The following is a 15,042-nucleotide window of genomic DNA, read 5'->3' as shown; positions in this document are numbered from 1 at the left end:
TTCTTTTCTAAGACACAGGGGGTATCCGCTACGTTTCTTTACCGTACGACCCTACTGAAACGCTGAGCATGCTGGGAGGACTTCGTTGCCTAAATGGGGGTAAAGACTGCAACGTTATAGGTATTAAGGTTTCTACTCCATCAGTCTCTCCTTCAAGAGAGTGTGTAGTAAGCTTAAAGGAAGATTATAGCCCACAAACAGACTTGTAAATAGGGGGTACCAGGGAGCCTGTGACACCCAAGAAAATTCACAGGACACCCTTGTTATATATGACATAGACTTATAGACAACATAGACTTATGTAAATAGTTATGTAAATAGTTAACTTATAAATCGATAATAGTTTTATGTAAATAAGAACAAAGGTCAACCCTAAAGCTGATAACAGCTTACTATATAAACAACGGGCAACCTGCCCCGAATTGTACTTTGATTAGATCATTAAACGATGTTACCAATAACTGAATAAACCTCGCCGTTCCTCTTAACATTACATGGTGTCAGAAGTAAGATGTCGTCAACATCTTTCAAAAGCCCGGAGCCATTTAACCCAAGTTCCAGTAATCCCGCAACGGACTGGACAGACTACCGTGATGCTTTCAAGATCTACGCCCTAGCAGCCAAATTGAGCGACGAGGCGCCTGCCGTCCAAATAGCGATCTTTCAGCACATCCTTGGTCCCGCCGGACGACGCGTGTACAACACCCTCCAGATACCAGATCCGCCGGCCATAACCCTCGATCGGATCTATGCAGCATTTGACGCCCATTACGCACCTTACAAAAATCTCATAGCGGCCCGGTACACCTTTTTTACGACCAAGCAAAGTCAGCACCAGACTCTGGGATCCTACATCACGGACATCAAGACCAAAGCCGCTACATGCGAATTCGGCGACCTAACATCATCACTAATCTGTACCCAAATAGTCATCGGGATACGTAACGAAGATCTCCGGAAAGAACTCTTAGCCAATAGACACCTCACGCTCGACCAAGCCATAGCTGTCTGCCAGGCCACCGAAGCAGCAGCACAGCACGCTACAGCCATAACGGTTTCACAGAATGGGGACCAGTCCGCGATTAATACGATCAACGCCATCTACAGCGCGAATCACCGTCAACAGCGCCAACAACCACACGGAGCCAGCAACTATCGACACCGGAGCACAGTACCTCAACGTCTTCCTTCGCACCAGCTTAATCAGGACACTTACCAAACGCGACGCGATGGTCCCTCAGCACACAATCAGCGACGTCACACACGCCAGCTCCCAGGACCACAGACCCAACAAACTCCACGCTGTCGAAATTGTGGCACGCCTCACAGTCACCGCGCCCGCTGTCCAGCCCAAGAAGCACGTTGCCACAAATGCTCACGCATAGGGCATTGGGCCTCGTCCTGCCGATCTAGAGGCCTCAACGAAGTCACACTCCATACGCACCGAACACCATATTACGGCGAGTCACTAGAAGATTACAGTGCCCACGACCTAGAAGATGCCACCTCGTCTCCAATACATTACGAGCATGACACGAACTTCTCACCATACTGCGACGCCCTTACCCTCCATTGCCACGACATGAGTGCGGCCCCAGCCCAGGCCAACGAGTGGTTCGATACAATCTACCTAGCGAATTTTCCAGTACGCATGAAACTAGACACGGGCTCTCAAGTGAATATCATCCACCGCGGAATATATAACCGTTTTCCCATCAAACCGACATTGCATAAACCACCATACGCCGTAAAAGCATACCCAGGCCACTGCATCGACATCATAGGCGTAATATACGTACAATGTGCGTCCTTCGCAACAACGTCAACACAGTGTTTCTACGTCACGCCACATCCGTCGGTTCCCATCCTTGGCGCCGACGCTACAGTCGACCTCGGACTGATTACACGAGTAACGAATCTACCGCCGCCACCAAAGCAAGCAGCGACGCCCTATTCATCCAGTCCCACACCAACACCGTCGCGCACCATCACAAGTATTGACACCGTCCACTCCACGAACCCCGAGCTCCCGCATGGACGCATACAAGGACCAATCCCTCCGCCCCATGTTATAGACCAAATGACCCCCGACGAGATCGTCCACCGATACAACGACGTATTTGATAGAATCGGCAAACTACCAGGCAAGCATAAGATCCTGCTGAAACCAAACGCAATTCCGTCAATCAGCGCTCCTCGCCAGATACCGCATGCCCTCCAGCAGCCGGTTGCAAAGGAACTACAACGCCTCCAGACACTGGGCATCATTGTACCAGTGACGGAGCCCACGGACTGGGTCCACCCAATGGTTGTGATAAGGCAAGACCACAAACCAATACCAGTACGCATCTGCATCGACCCAAGAAAGTTAAACCCAGCAATCCGGCAGGAACCATACCCAACCCCAACGGCCCAGGAAATCTTCGCATACATCCATGGAGCCGAGGTCTTCACCGTCCTCGATGCCCAAAGTGCATTCTGGCAAGTCGAGCTAGACGAGGCGAGTTCATACTTGTGCACGTTTGCGACACCATTTGGGAGATTCCGATTCGTTCGTCTTGCCCTAGGCATATGCACCTCCTCATCAATCTTCCAGCGCATAATGCACACAATATACCCACCATCGCAGAATCCAAATACGCACATTTCTACGGACGATTTCCTCATAGCGACAACCAAAAATCAGCACAACAGGGCCTTAGTACGAATCCTCCACTTAGCTCGACAGAACGGCCTTACATTTAGTTCAACAAAAATGCAGCTGGCGGTCACGAAGATCACATACCTTGGACTCACAATATCGCCCCAAGGACTAGAAATAGCGCCGACCAAGACGCAGGCCATTCAAGCCATACCATCACCATCAGATCGAACCGAACTCCAGCGATTCCTGGGAATGGTAAATTTCTTGGCCAAATTCGTACCGCAACACTCAACCGAGGCTGCACCACTACGCGCATTATTAAAGAAAAACACCACCTTCATATGGGACGAAAACGCGGAAGGCACATTCAACAACTTGAAACGACTTATCACGACAGCCCCGGTCCTAGCATTCTATAATCCAAAGGAACCAAGCCTGATTTCGGTGGACAGCAGCAAGATTGGCGTCGGAGCCGTTTTAATGCAGAGGAATAAACCCATCGAATACGCATCAACGTCATTCACGCCAACCCAATGCAACTACGCACCAATCGAAAGGGAACTACTGGGAATAGTATACGCCTGCGAGCGATATCACTACTACGTGGTCGGAACAAGCTTCACGGTAGAAACGGACCACCGGCCGTTACTAGCCATCATCAAAAAACCTCTGCACTTGCTATCCCCAAGGCTCCAGCGCCTAGTCTTGAAGCTGTCAAGATACAACCTGCATCTAAGGTACACGCCAGGATCCCAACTACATGCAGCAGACGCCCTGTCGCGGGCACCGAGACGCGAAACGGACATCAATACCCCCTACCTGGAGGGACCAGAAGTGATGTTACACTCCACAACCACGGCACTCTCAGACGACAAGATCAGAACCATCAAGGAGGCAAACGCGGCGGACACAACCTCGCAAACACTCCTCCATCATATCCGCCTGGGATGGCCACAAGCGTATAACAAATTGCAACCCGCCCTTCGACCATTTTGGTCTGTAAAAGAAGAACTACACGAGAGCCAAGGGTTAATCTACAGGGGCGAGTGCCTCTACATCCCGCCAAGCCAGCGAAACCAGTTCCTGCAAGAAATTCACTCAGTCCATCAAGGGACAACTGCCTGCCTAGCGAAAGCCCGCTTGCACGTATACTGGCCCCAGATGAGAGAGGACATAATAAACCACATAAAGCAGTGCGACACTTGCCAACGACGTGAACGAGCCAACATTCCGTCACCATTAACTCCACATCCCATACCCCATCGACCATGGGAAGTAGTAGCAACGGATATATGCCAGGTGGACGGAACTAAAATCATCATCTTAGTTGACTACTTCTCCAAATTCGTAGAGGCGCAAGAAATGAGCACGACCAACACAGAAGCAGTCGTCAAGTTCCTGATGGCACACTTTGCACGCCACGGAGCACCACAGACTCTAATATCGGATAACGGCCCTCCCTACAACGCAAGTGCATTCAGCGATTTCCTACGAAAATGGGGCGTACGCCACGTCACATCAAGCCCGCATCACCCTCAATCCAATGGTCTTGCGGAACGAACAGTTCAGACGTTAAAGAACATGCTGATCAAGGCCCAACACGACGGTAAAAACCTCCAGCAGGTGCTAATGGAGTACAGGGCGACTCCGATAGGATTGCTTCCATCGCCGGCGGAAATGCTTATGGGCCGCCGAATCCGAACCCCGCTAACATCGACAACGGAAGCCTTACGACCCCGCTTCCCTACAAAAAATATCCAGTCAGCTTTGCAAGAAAGACAACAAAGAATGGTTCAATCCCAGAGAGTGGCACGTCAACCACAACCTGCGAACCTAACTCAAGGGACCAGAGTATTCCATTACAAAGGGCCGCGGAATTGGGGAAAAGCCACGGTGGAATCCAAAGCACCGGAACCACAGTCATACATCATTCGCACGGAAGACAACCAAGTCCTACGACGCACCAGGCATCACCTTCGCCCAGTCGCCCACACTACGCCTCAAATGCCGAGAACCAATTCAAACAGCCAGAGGTCACCCAAGAAACCCAGGATCCCGCAAATCACATTACGGGACAGAGCAAGGTCAAGTCAAGCCACAACAACGCGACGAATTATATACCGAAGTGAAATGAGAGACAACCAAAACCGCAACACCCCCGGAATCGCGACAACTCAACCTCAAACGACCGTATCACCGACACACCACATACCGCCGACACCATTCCCGAATGCGACGCCACCATTCCCGAACACAACGGCCATCCAAACAACTGCAAGACCCCGAAGAGAAACTAAGCCGCCTCAGCGATATCAAGCCGGATACAATTAAAATGGAAAAAAGGAAGATGTTATATATGACATAGACTTATAGACAACATAGACTTATGTAAATAGTTATGTAAATAGTTAACTTATAAATCGATAATAGTTTTATGTAAATAAGAACAAAGGTCAACCCTAAAGCTGATAACAGCTTACTATATAAACAACGGGCAACCTGCCCCGAATTGTACTTTGATTAGATCATTAAACGATGTTACCAATAACTGAATAAACCTCGCCGTTCCTCTTAACATTACAACCCTGAAAAAATATTTTAGGGGGAGGGTCGGGTACCACCCGGGTACCCTGAAAATTTCGGTGCGATGAGAACTCTCCCCCATAACTTCAGACCAAAACAGCGCTCAAAAAAGGGGAAAAATAAATTGGCAAATATTTCCCCTCAAATTTGTAGCCGGAATGCATCCTTCCCTCCCTCACATTTTGTTTTGGGCTTGCTCCCTTACTCCTTAGCCTCTGTTCCCTTCTCTAGGCGAGTGTGACGCAGTTTCTAGGATCAAGAGTTCAAGGCTCAGTTGTCCACTAGGGAGCCCCGGGTACCCAAGAAAATTGGGCTTTGGGGGGTCGGGAGCCCACAGGGCTCCAGAAGAAATTATCACTATTTACAAGTCTGCCCACAAAATGGTCCTGTATTGGAGGATGAAAGTTTGATTCTGGAGTAGCAACTATGCATTTAGCTCTAAAACGACCTGAGGTGGGTATTTGAGGGAAAAGGGGGAAAAAATATGTGCAGCTAAGCTTGGTAAAACCCAGAAAATTTCCCAATTTCCGCTAAATGCCCAGCTCTGAAAACGACTAGCTATTCCCAGGCGTGGGCGTAACATTTAGCCATGCATAGTACCCTTCAAGAACTTCTATTTACAAGCGCTTTCCTTACAAAAATATTTCCATCGTGAGGCGTCATGGCCGCGCAACCGTGAAAAGCATGCTGGTATTTCTAAACAGCCATGGATGATCAAAATATGTTTCTCCATTTAATCAAACCTTCCCTTCTATAATTCCCCGAGTTGAATCTACGTAAGATCTCCAACTCGTCTTGATGTTGGCGTCATCAATAATACCAGATAGTTCAACTTGCCCTTCCCCCCCCCCTCCCCTCCCACGCCACAGGAAAATTTACATACACAAACAATATATCCAGTTATGAATACGATATTAAATTACAATATGTGGAATTTAATTGAATATACGCTGTTCCGTTTAACCTTTAGAAATGGAATAATATCGCTTTCAAATCAATTGAAAAAAGAAAGAACGGAATTGCCTTTAGTACCTTTTCTCAAATATTCGGGTAAACTTTCCTCATTTAAAAAATATATTTACAATAATCGAGTCAGTGAAATATTGTATTAAAGCGAATGCTTAATTTAGTGAAACCGAATTTACTCATCTTATTTTGCAAGTAAAGTTACTAGATCAAAGATATTCCCGTTAAAGGCGAGTAGCCTCTGACTCGTGAGTTTGGTGAAATCATTACGAATTAGCTCAAAAAATATCTGAACTTTGCAAATTAATATCATGAATCTCAAAAATTAAAGTGAATTCAAATAAATTGTAGCATATTGCCATACATTCAAATGAATTCTCAAAACGTTTCACGAACTTTTAGAAGACTTACCAGAGCTCAATAAAATCTTCGGCAAATCTAGTGAATTAATCTAATTGCTTTCAGGAATATTTCTAATATTTCAAGTGCGTTTCCAAAATTAACACGAATTACAAGTGAATTCTTAAAAAGTCGCGCATATTACTGTAAAAAGGATGAATTCTTTCAATTTCCTGTAGGAATTCAGAATTTATTAGAATCATGAATTCGTAAGGTTCATAATGGAGGAATTCACTAATTTGAAATCAGGGGTGCATCACCTGGAGACAGAGAGAGCTACTAGAAATTCTATCTCTGAAAAAGGTTATGGTGACCTTATTGGTAGTCGTCAGCTTTGGAAATACAATTTAGAGCCCCCCCCCCCCAATACTCCAATTTTGACGTGACGTGACGTGGTTTTGCCTTTGCGGTAGCTCATAGCAGCCCCTGGTTGGAAAGCAAGGTCCATCATATTGCACGAGGGGAATTTATTACCATCCCCTTTTTCAGATTTGGGGCCAAGTGGCTTTGGTGACAACTTTTAACCGTGTAATCTGGTATCCGTAATGGCCGCTATATCTCGAAGAACGAGATATAAAAACTTTCCTTAGTGGTACCACCGTACGTGCGCACCAAGAAGAATCATTCACTCTCCCTTTGAAGTTACTTTCATGGTTGCCAAGCCAATTTCTTTTGTTATATCCAAAGACGGTGGAAATACAGACCTCTATGTTCTTGCGTAAGATATGGACAAGTGCAGGCTAAGCCTTGGCCTCTTCGAATCGATAACTTAATGATTAGTTTCTCGGGAGTAAGGCAGAAAGCCTGGATTTTTATGGGCTAAAGTACGTTAACGACAATGGTGGAAGCGACCGATACCTCACGTTGCGGACGTCGGAACTCTTTTATGGGGGGTATATACGTACCGCTCCCGAATTGAACAATATACTTAATAGATATATTTGAACGACGAGGTTGGGGGTATTGACATATAATTAAGCGAATTTAATGGAACTTTGCGGTGGTTACTTTTTTTCGCAAGATGTCTCTGTTCCTGGTCTTGGTACTGCGAAGGAAGATTCGTCTTTTAACATACTGCCTATTTATCAAGCAGTATTTTCCATTAACAAAGACAGTATAAAATAATGAATATTGAAACTATATGCCCATCTACAATAATAATGACGAACCTTCCTGGATCTATACACCATATTTCTATTCCATGTTTTATCAGCATTGATTTTACGCTTTAAAAACACACTAACTAAGCTACAACTTTGAAACTGAATAAAATGATTATTAATTGGAGGTTATTCATAAAGCCAAAATGTTAAGGGTCTAGAATAGGACGTTCTTTACAGGCTAGGGGTTCGCCCGCAAGACAACCTTGAGCAACACAACCAAACCACTTCTAATAAACCTTCCCCTATAGTGTTTCACTGATATCAACATGCAGTTTGGTCGAATCCGGTAATTAAATGTGATTGTGTGTAAAGAGCAAACATACACACAACATCATTTCTCTTTAACAAAAAAGGGAAAGACATGAGGGCAAAACTTTGCCTTCCACCTCGCTTTTTTGGCGCCTGCGCCGTAGTCTTTTGATCATGAAAGTGCACGGAGACGGCAATATATCAACCCCCTTGTATGTCCCGATACTGAAGGTTGCCTACCTTCCTTTTTAAGCTTTTTGCCCATAGCAAAAGCGTTATACGGAGACCCCTGGAAGCAGGCTGGCTGGCTGGCTAGCAGGCTAGGCGGCTGGCTAGCTGGCTGGCTGGCTGTTTCGCGTTCGCGTATATTTTCGTAAATTTAAATTACGCGGCAGAGCTCGCCGGAATTTGATTCTCCACCGCACTAGCGACATCTATACTAAATTTGATCATATTTTCGACGAGAAAATGCGGTCTCTCGGAGGTAGCGGGAACTGAACTGACGTCGCCGGTGTGGGATGCGGATATTTTACGTCTGCGCCACTACGGATTGTTGTTAAGCTATCGATACTTTTCCTATACTTTTCCACGCCTTTGCTTCGAACTGACGTTGCCGGTGTGAATATCCCTAATTTCGGGTTTCGTTAAAGACAACAGGCCCGTAGCCACGGGGGGGCACCAGGGGGCAATGCCCCCTCAAAAATATATCCTGCCCCCTCAAATAAGATTTCGGTTTGCCCCTAAATGCCCCCTCAAAATTTTCCCATGGCCTCTTATCAAACTAACTTTGCCCCTGTAATGAATATTTTCATTTTGATACACAAATATTCAAGCTATTTAGAATGTATATCAACATATTTTAGACTTTATTGTCTTTACTTGTGTATATTCCTGATACACTTGGATTTTTTTACTTGATATATCCCTGATTCATTTGTATGTTTTAAATTCACTTTTGATATGTATCCCTGATACACTGGAATTTTTAGCTTTTTGTGGTTATCCTTGATATATATCGCTGGTTTTGTCATCCAGGACCAAAATATTATGTCGGGGTACAGTGAGGGGTCGGACGTTTTGGAAAAAGTGTTCGGGATTTTGAAATCCAATTTGATTTCTTCGGATTCCGTCGGATTTCGTTTGATTTCAGAATTCGATAAAATCCAATGAATTTCATCGAATTTTGAGATTTTTCCCGTGATTTCGACGGATTTGCGATTTCTTTGGATTTTGGATTTCGTGAATTTTGTAATGGATTTCACGATTTCTTTACTGATTTTGTTTCTGATTTTGTGATTTCGCTTCTGATTTCGTGATTTTTATGTTGATTTCGTGATTTCTTTGTTGATTTTTTGTTTTTTTTTTCTGATTTTATGATTTCTTTAATGTTTTGTGATTTCGTTGCTGATTTCGGATTTTTTATTTGATTTCGAAATCAGCATTGATTTCGGATTTCTTAAGTTGGATTTCACGGGTAGCGTACGGGAGTTCATGAATGACCGACCCCTCGGGGTACAGACTTACATTTGACGCCTCAACAGCGACTTGCGAAGTTGCGAGGCGAGCTATGTCACTTGAAAGAAAGTGAAACTTAACTTCCCTAGCCTACGAAAAAGATCTGACTAGAAATTTAGATTTAGAATTGTTTATTAACAATTTATTTATTTTTAAACTTTTTAAAAAAAGTTTGATTTTCAAATGTTAAATGAGTGTCAATAATGAAATACCTGCTTAAATATTTGTCTGACATTTTGATATTTATGTTATTCTATAAAAAAAATTCCATTTGCCATGCCCCCTCACAGAAAGATACTGCCCCCTCTGCGTAACTTTTCTGGCTACGGGCCTGAAAGACAATATCACACTGCAAAAAGCATTAATATGCCTTGGGGCATATCTTGTTTTTACATCGAAAAGGTCTAATGAACGTCAGTTTTTTGTTCGTTAGGTTGAAGTTTGACGTTGCTATTACCAAAGTTGTTATTATTGTTACTCATCATGTTTTGCTAGGTAAACTATATCAGATCGCTACTAACAGACAGGAAACTGGCTCTCTTACAATAATAAACAAATAATTACAATCAATATTTTAACCACCGCTTTTCGAATAAAAAGCAAAGCGTTCATACAGAAAAATGAAATTCATGCTTTAACCCTGCGGTCCCTGCGTATTGGTTTCGTTTCGAAGGAAGCATTGTGCCAAAAAAAAAGAGCAAACTGCCACCGTCTTTAATCTGTTTCTGACTCTTTTCCGGCAATCTTTTCGGGTCTTCAACGCTCAGAGAAAAGGAGTTATATAATAAATCGTTGCCTGTAATGGAAGGGGAAAGGGCGAATGGACAGCAGCGAGGGGGCAGAAGATTGGGCCTGACCAATGGGCGTTGAAAAAGGGCGCGATACGAGTATAGAATGGGGCGCGTAGAGATGAATCCGAAAGAGTATAGTGTGAGAAAAGAAGAACACATCGCCGCATCCAACATAATAAACAGCGAGTAAACGCGCGCGTTCGCCCATTAAACAGATGTTCCAGAGATTGCATCTTGCATTTTTTATTCGCGTACCGTGCACCATCATTACTAATAGTTCCAAGTCTAGCTTGTTCCCTCTTTGTCTCGCTTCTTATCACATACCTAGTGAAAACTAGCTCGCTGAAACTCTTTGCTATACGGTTTAGAAGCGTAATACACAGGTCAGAGTTTTTGTAGAACCGCATTTACATTTACAGGGTCTGGTACAGTTCAATCTTAATCCTTACAGACACATCACGGATCTACGCCAAGAATTAATATTCAGTGCATGTCCCTTTGAAAATTAACACAATGGGTAAAAATTGAAAAAATGTATTTCGCATGGGGAATGGGCAGACTACTACAAGTTTTCTTATTAAGTCAGTGTGAAGTCGATTTTCTTATTATAGTCAATAAGAAATTTGATCATAATTTCTACGATATTTAACAATATGTTTAGCTATTAATGTGAGAACAGGGATAGATTTAATTTTAAAAGTAGGAATGGAGAACAGGGTAATCTGAGCGCGCGTTAGTCAAAGTCCCGGACCCCCTTCCCTGGGATGGGGGGTATGAAAGAACAGGCGGGTCAGAGCGACAGAGGTAAAAAGGAATTACGTATTTTTCGCCGTCCCTGTCAGCAACGTCATCAAAACGTAGTTTAAGTGAGCCAATAAGATAATTTAAAATTTTCGTTATGTGTTGGAGGGAGGGATAGGCTCTATACTGGGCTATGAGTCGGACCAGGGGCGGACTGGCCACGGGGGCTGGTGGGCAATATCCCACGGGGCCGGAGGCAAATTAAGGGTTTGGGGGCCGGTCGGTCGGCCACGCCGACTGGCCGTGGCGTTGATCTAAATGTCTTAGTACTAATTGTTTGGTAATTTTTTATTTTGAAACAATTCAAAAACAGTTTGAAAACAAAAAGATAGGAAATTAGGAGAAGAAGCCTCAAGAAGAAGGTTATGAACTTGCAAGGCAATGCAAGCCATTGGACTATTTTTTTCTATATGATATTAGCAGCCTAGACGAAAGATAAGCTTTACGACCGCTCTTTACAAATTTACAATCGTAAAAAATTGGTTCCCACCGTCCCACGGCCCACGCCAATATAGCCACAGAGAGAAAAGTTTCAAAATTATGAAAGGCTTTATGGGGAAGGGGGAAGAAAGTGGTTAGTGCACGTGACATGAGCACTGAGTTGAGAAGCAAAAATATTTTTACTTTCGGTTTTCGTTTTCAAAGACATAACAGGAGCAGATGACAAAGGAGTCTCGGACACTAGCTTCCATAATGTAGAGGGCAATGGGATCCGCGAACGTAACGGTTATTAACAAAAATAATTACGCCAGTGCCACCTCGTAGGAAATTTGAGCTTTATTTTCCAACCAATAGCGTTGCTGCAAAGTCTCGAAAGGAGATCTGGGAAATCGCGTCTGGAGCCTCTCTTTAAAAATACGTATCGTCTGCTTATAATTAGCCTAGGCTTAACGAGTAATAGAGTTAAAAAATGGATTTCAACGGCTTTTTAAACTTTTTTTAGACTAAAATTGATAATGAAAACCCAGCGAGTAACGTATGTACACAATTAAAAAACTAAAATGTGTTTCAGTGCCAATTTTTTCTAAATTTCTTCTTGAATTAAATGATAGCTACAAGAGGTTGGGAAAAGAAATCACTCACGATCTTTTAAAACCCAAAAAGTAAGAGACAGTGATTTCGTTTCCAACCTCTTGTAGCAGTCAATTAATTCAAAAGAAATACCAGAAGGGAATAAGAGAGAAGGGAGACATTAGAGCCTGCTTTGGTAACGAGAGTCCGACCAACCTCAAGAAAACCGCGAAAACTTTGCGCAAGTACACAGCTTTTAACCAATTTACTGCAAATATAGTTCTTTAAGTTCTCCGCGGTATCAGGCGGCCTATTTGTCTTAGGGCTGTCGATGTTCCGTTCTTGTGTAATTATAACCTCAAGTATGTATTTTATTGAAACTAATTTGTATTTTTTAATATTAATTCAGAATAATTAGTTTTCATCTATTTATTACCTTCAAATTATCTGATTTTGGTATGTTCTCAATTCCCGTGTATCTAAATTAATTGCACAGCTGGATTTCGTTTATCAACATGAAATTCGGCCATTTTTATCTCCTTCAATGTAAAGTTGTAAACAAAACTACTTTTTATTCGTCAACCGAGACGTCACCTTCTTATGTGACGTCACAGCTAAGGCAGAAGTTAGATAGCCAATCAGTGAAGGGTAGTTGATTTGAGGTTAGTAAGACTGTTGTTACGAGTGTAAAGCATTATCGAGATATAAAGTGTGTCCCTTCTCTCTTATTCCCTTCTGGAAATACGAAATATTTTGGCCCTAAAACACATATATATCATTGTGTTTCGGGATCTTTTAAAACCTTGCTTTTATCTTTTGAAAACCCGAGCCCAATCATTCCAGTGGGCACAAATTGTTAAATAAGCCTTGGCTTAGCTGGGTTTCTCTGCTAGTTTGGACTTAATTTGTTATTACAAAATATTCCCAGCAGACTTTGGTGCCAGATATAATCCACCAAAAGCATCGTCTGCTATAATGTCTGATAGCGCCTCTATGGCAAACGATACCGCTACAGCTCTGACGTACGCCGCGGGCCCCATTTCCCTCTATATTGTGGAAGCTAGCGTCCGAGACTCCTTTGTCATCTGCTCCTGTTTTGATCAAAACAGTGTGAAAATAAAAAGTTGCTACTACTGAAATGTTTTTTTAATTACTTACTGTCAATTTAAATTGTTAATTGCTGTCAATTTAAATGTTATTTAGTCACATTTAAGTTTTTAATTAGTCACAAATATTTTAGCCGTTTTACAGGGTTTTTTTGGTAAAATAATATAATAAATTAATAATAATAATGTTAAATTAAAACGTGGCTGGAGAACGGTTCTGGTCCTTTTGGGAAATTGGGGGCCGCTAAGATATGAAATTTTAGGGGCCGCGACCCTTTAATGCCCACCTCACGAAAACGCCGCCAGTCCGCCCCTGAGTCGGACTGAAGTAAATACTAACCGTTCTCCATTCCTACTTCTAAAATTAAATCTATCCCTGGTGAGAATTATGTTAACAAACAACAAATATTATGTAATTGTAAGCATTGTCCAAAATGTTTTGATGAGAACTGTAACCTGGGAAGAGTTACACTATAAACATAAAAGAGTCTTACGTTTTTTTTTCTTTTTTTAAGAAACTAACCTTTCTTACAACATTTAATATCAATGAAACGATGCTTAATTAGGGGTTATTCATAAAGGTAAATTGTGACGGGTCTACAAGTTGGGGTTGACTCGTCTCAACCTTGATAAGAATTGAACTAAAGTACTTCTAAAACATTCCCTTATTGTAACTGATATCAACAATGCATTGTGTTTCGTCAAATTCGAAACTTATCAGTGCAGTGCATAAGAAAGAAACATACTACCAGAAGTATGTAATGCTTTTCTTCGAGAGAAGTGTACCACAAAGCGGGGTAAAAGTAACGTCATTCTTCAAAACATCGGAACATTTGGAACAAGGTTGCTAAACCGAATCACGTCATACGCGATAAATAGTTCCCTCATCATTTCTCTATTAGCGTTTAACTATTTGGCAAGACGCGCCTGTGAATTTTTGTCCCATCCCAAAGACGAGGTTAGTTTTGTGGGATGATTTCTAGGGATTTAGTGCGAAACAACTATAGAATTTACTCCACGGTGCGATGCCCATCTGAAGTTTGATGAGCGGGAAAGCAAACTAAAAGGGTGAGCCTGGGAAGAATGACGTTACATAACTAAAATATTAAGAGGATACAGAGTGTCATCCTTCTTCTATTATCCCCTTCTGATACTACCTAACAAACCACTTTCTCAAATATATTTAACATTTAAAAATTTACGAATAACGCATAAGGACGACTGTTCAAATATCCCACGAATTAAAATGCCTATCCACGGTCTTCTAAATCAAATATAAATATAAAACACTCATGTCCTCGGGCTTGTCCATGGACTCAAAAAGATTCCATAATAAAATCCATACCGTCCATGATCTCCTAAGAATTTCAGTGCCTAAATAGACAATTCCATGAATGCCATAGGAGAAGCACACATCACAGGGGCGGGGCCGCCATCAGAGGCTATTTCATCGCGCCAAGAACACCCGCAAGAGGCCGTGCAAGTCAGCTATCCTCCAGGAGCGTGTAGTGAGTGCGAGCTCCGTCTAGTGTTGCCTCTTGGCGTGAGGTAAATAACCTCTGTGGGCTGGTTTCGCTGCAAGTTATTAATGGAATGGTTTATCGACAAGACTTTATTCCATTACAAACAGGGAATATATATTTGCGTTCCTTTTAAAAATGCCTAGACACGCGAGCGAGAGAGCGGTCCTGCCATCTTTCCAGCAAATACTCGGCGTATAACGATTTGTTCGATGCTTTTTTTTTTGTCAAAAATATAAAATGCACATATTTATAACAAAATAAATACGCTGAGTTTGCACAAATTGAAGCCTA

General features: G+C 42.8%; 3 protein-coding genes and 1 long non-coding RNA gene across 5 annotated transcripts in view; 3 read left to right on the top strand and 1 right to left on the bottom strand.

Moving 5' to 3' along the window:
- LOC149717171 (neuroglobin-like) overlaps positions 1-15,042 on the top strand; it is a 66,117-nt gene that overhangs the window by 33,628 nt on the left and 17,447 nt on the right. The window lies entirely within an intron of this gene.
- The window catches only part of LOC149717172 (uncharacterized), a 123,665-nt gene that overhangs the window by 95,936 nt on the left and 12,687 nt on the right, over positions 1-15,042 (bottom strand). The gene's annotated exons all lie outside the window — the stretch shown is intronic.
- LOC149717174 (uncharacterized) lies at positions 512-4,975 on the top strand. Its single transcript, XM_089834677.1, has one exon. It carries the CDS (start codon positions 512-514, stop codon positions 4,973-4,975), a length of 4,464 nt encoding a protein of 1,487 aa, XP_089690803.1.
- Positions 11,262-13,261, top strand: LOC149717173 (uncharacterized). The gene is made up of 2 exons (XR_016365984.1): positions 11,262-12,484; positions 12,619-13,261. It is a non-coding gene; the product is annotated as an uncharacterized LOC149717173 (long non-coding RNA).

Source organism: Phalangium opilio, unplaced genomic scaffold, assembly GCF_054372755.1.
Source record: "Phalangium opilio isolate 3A_F unplaced genomic scaffold, DU_Popi_V2 ptg000003l_1, whole genome shotgun sequence".
Taxonomy (NCBI): domain Eukaryota; kingdom Metazoa; phylum Arthropoda; class Arachnida; order Opiliones; family Phalangiidae; genus Phalangium; species Phalangium opilio.
This window is presented reverse-complemented; position numbering and strand designations above follow the sequence as displayed.

Coding starts and splice junctions, on each gene's coding strand:
- LOC149717174 (XM_089834677.1), top strand. CDS start 512: ATGTCGTCAACATCTTTCAAAAGCCCGGAGCCATTTAACCCAAGTTCC.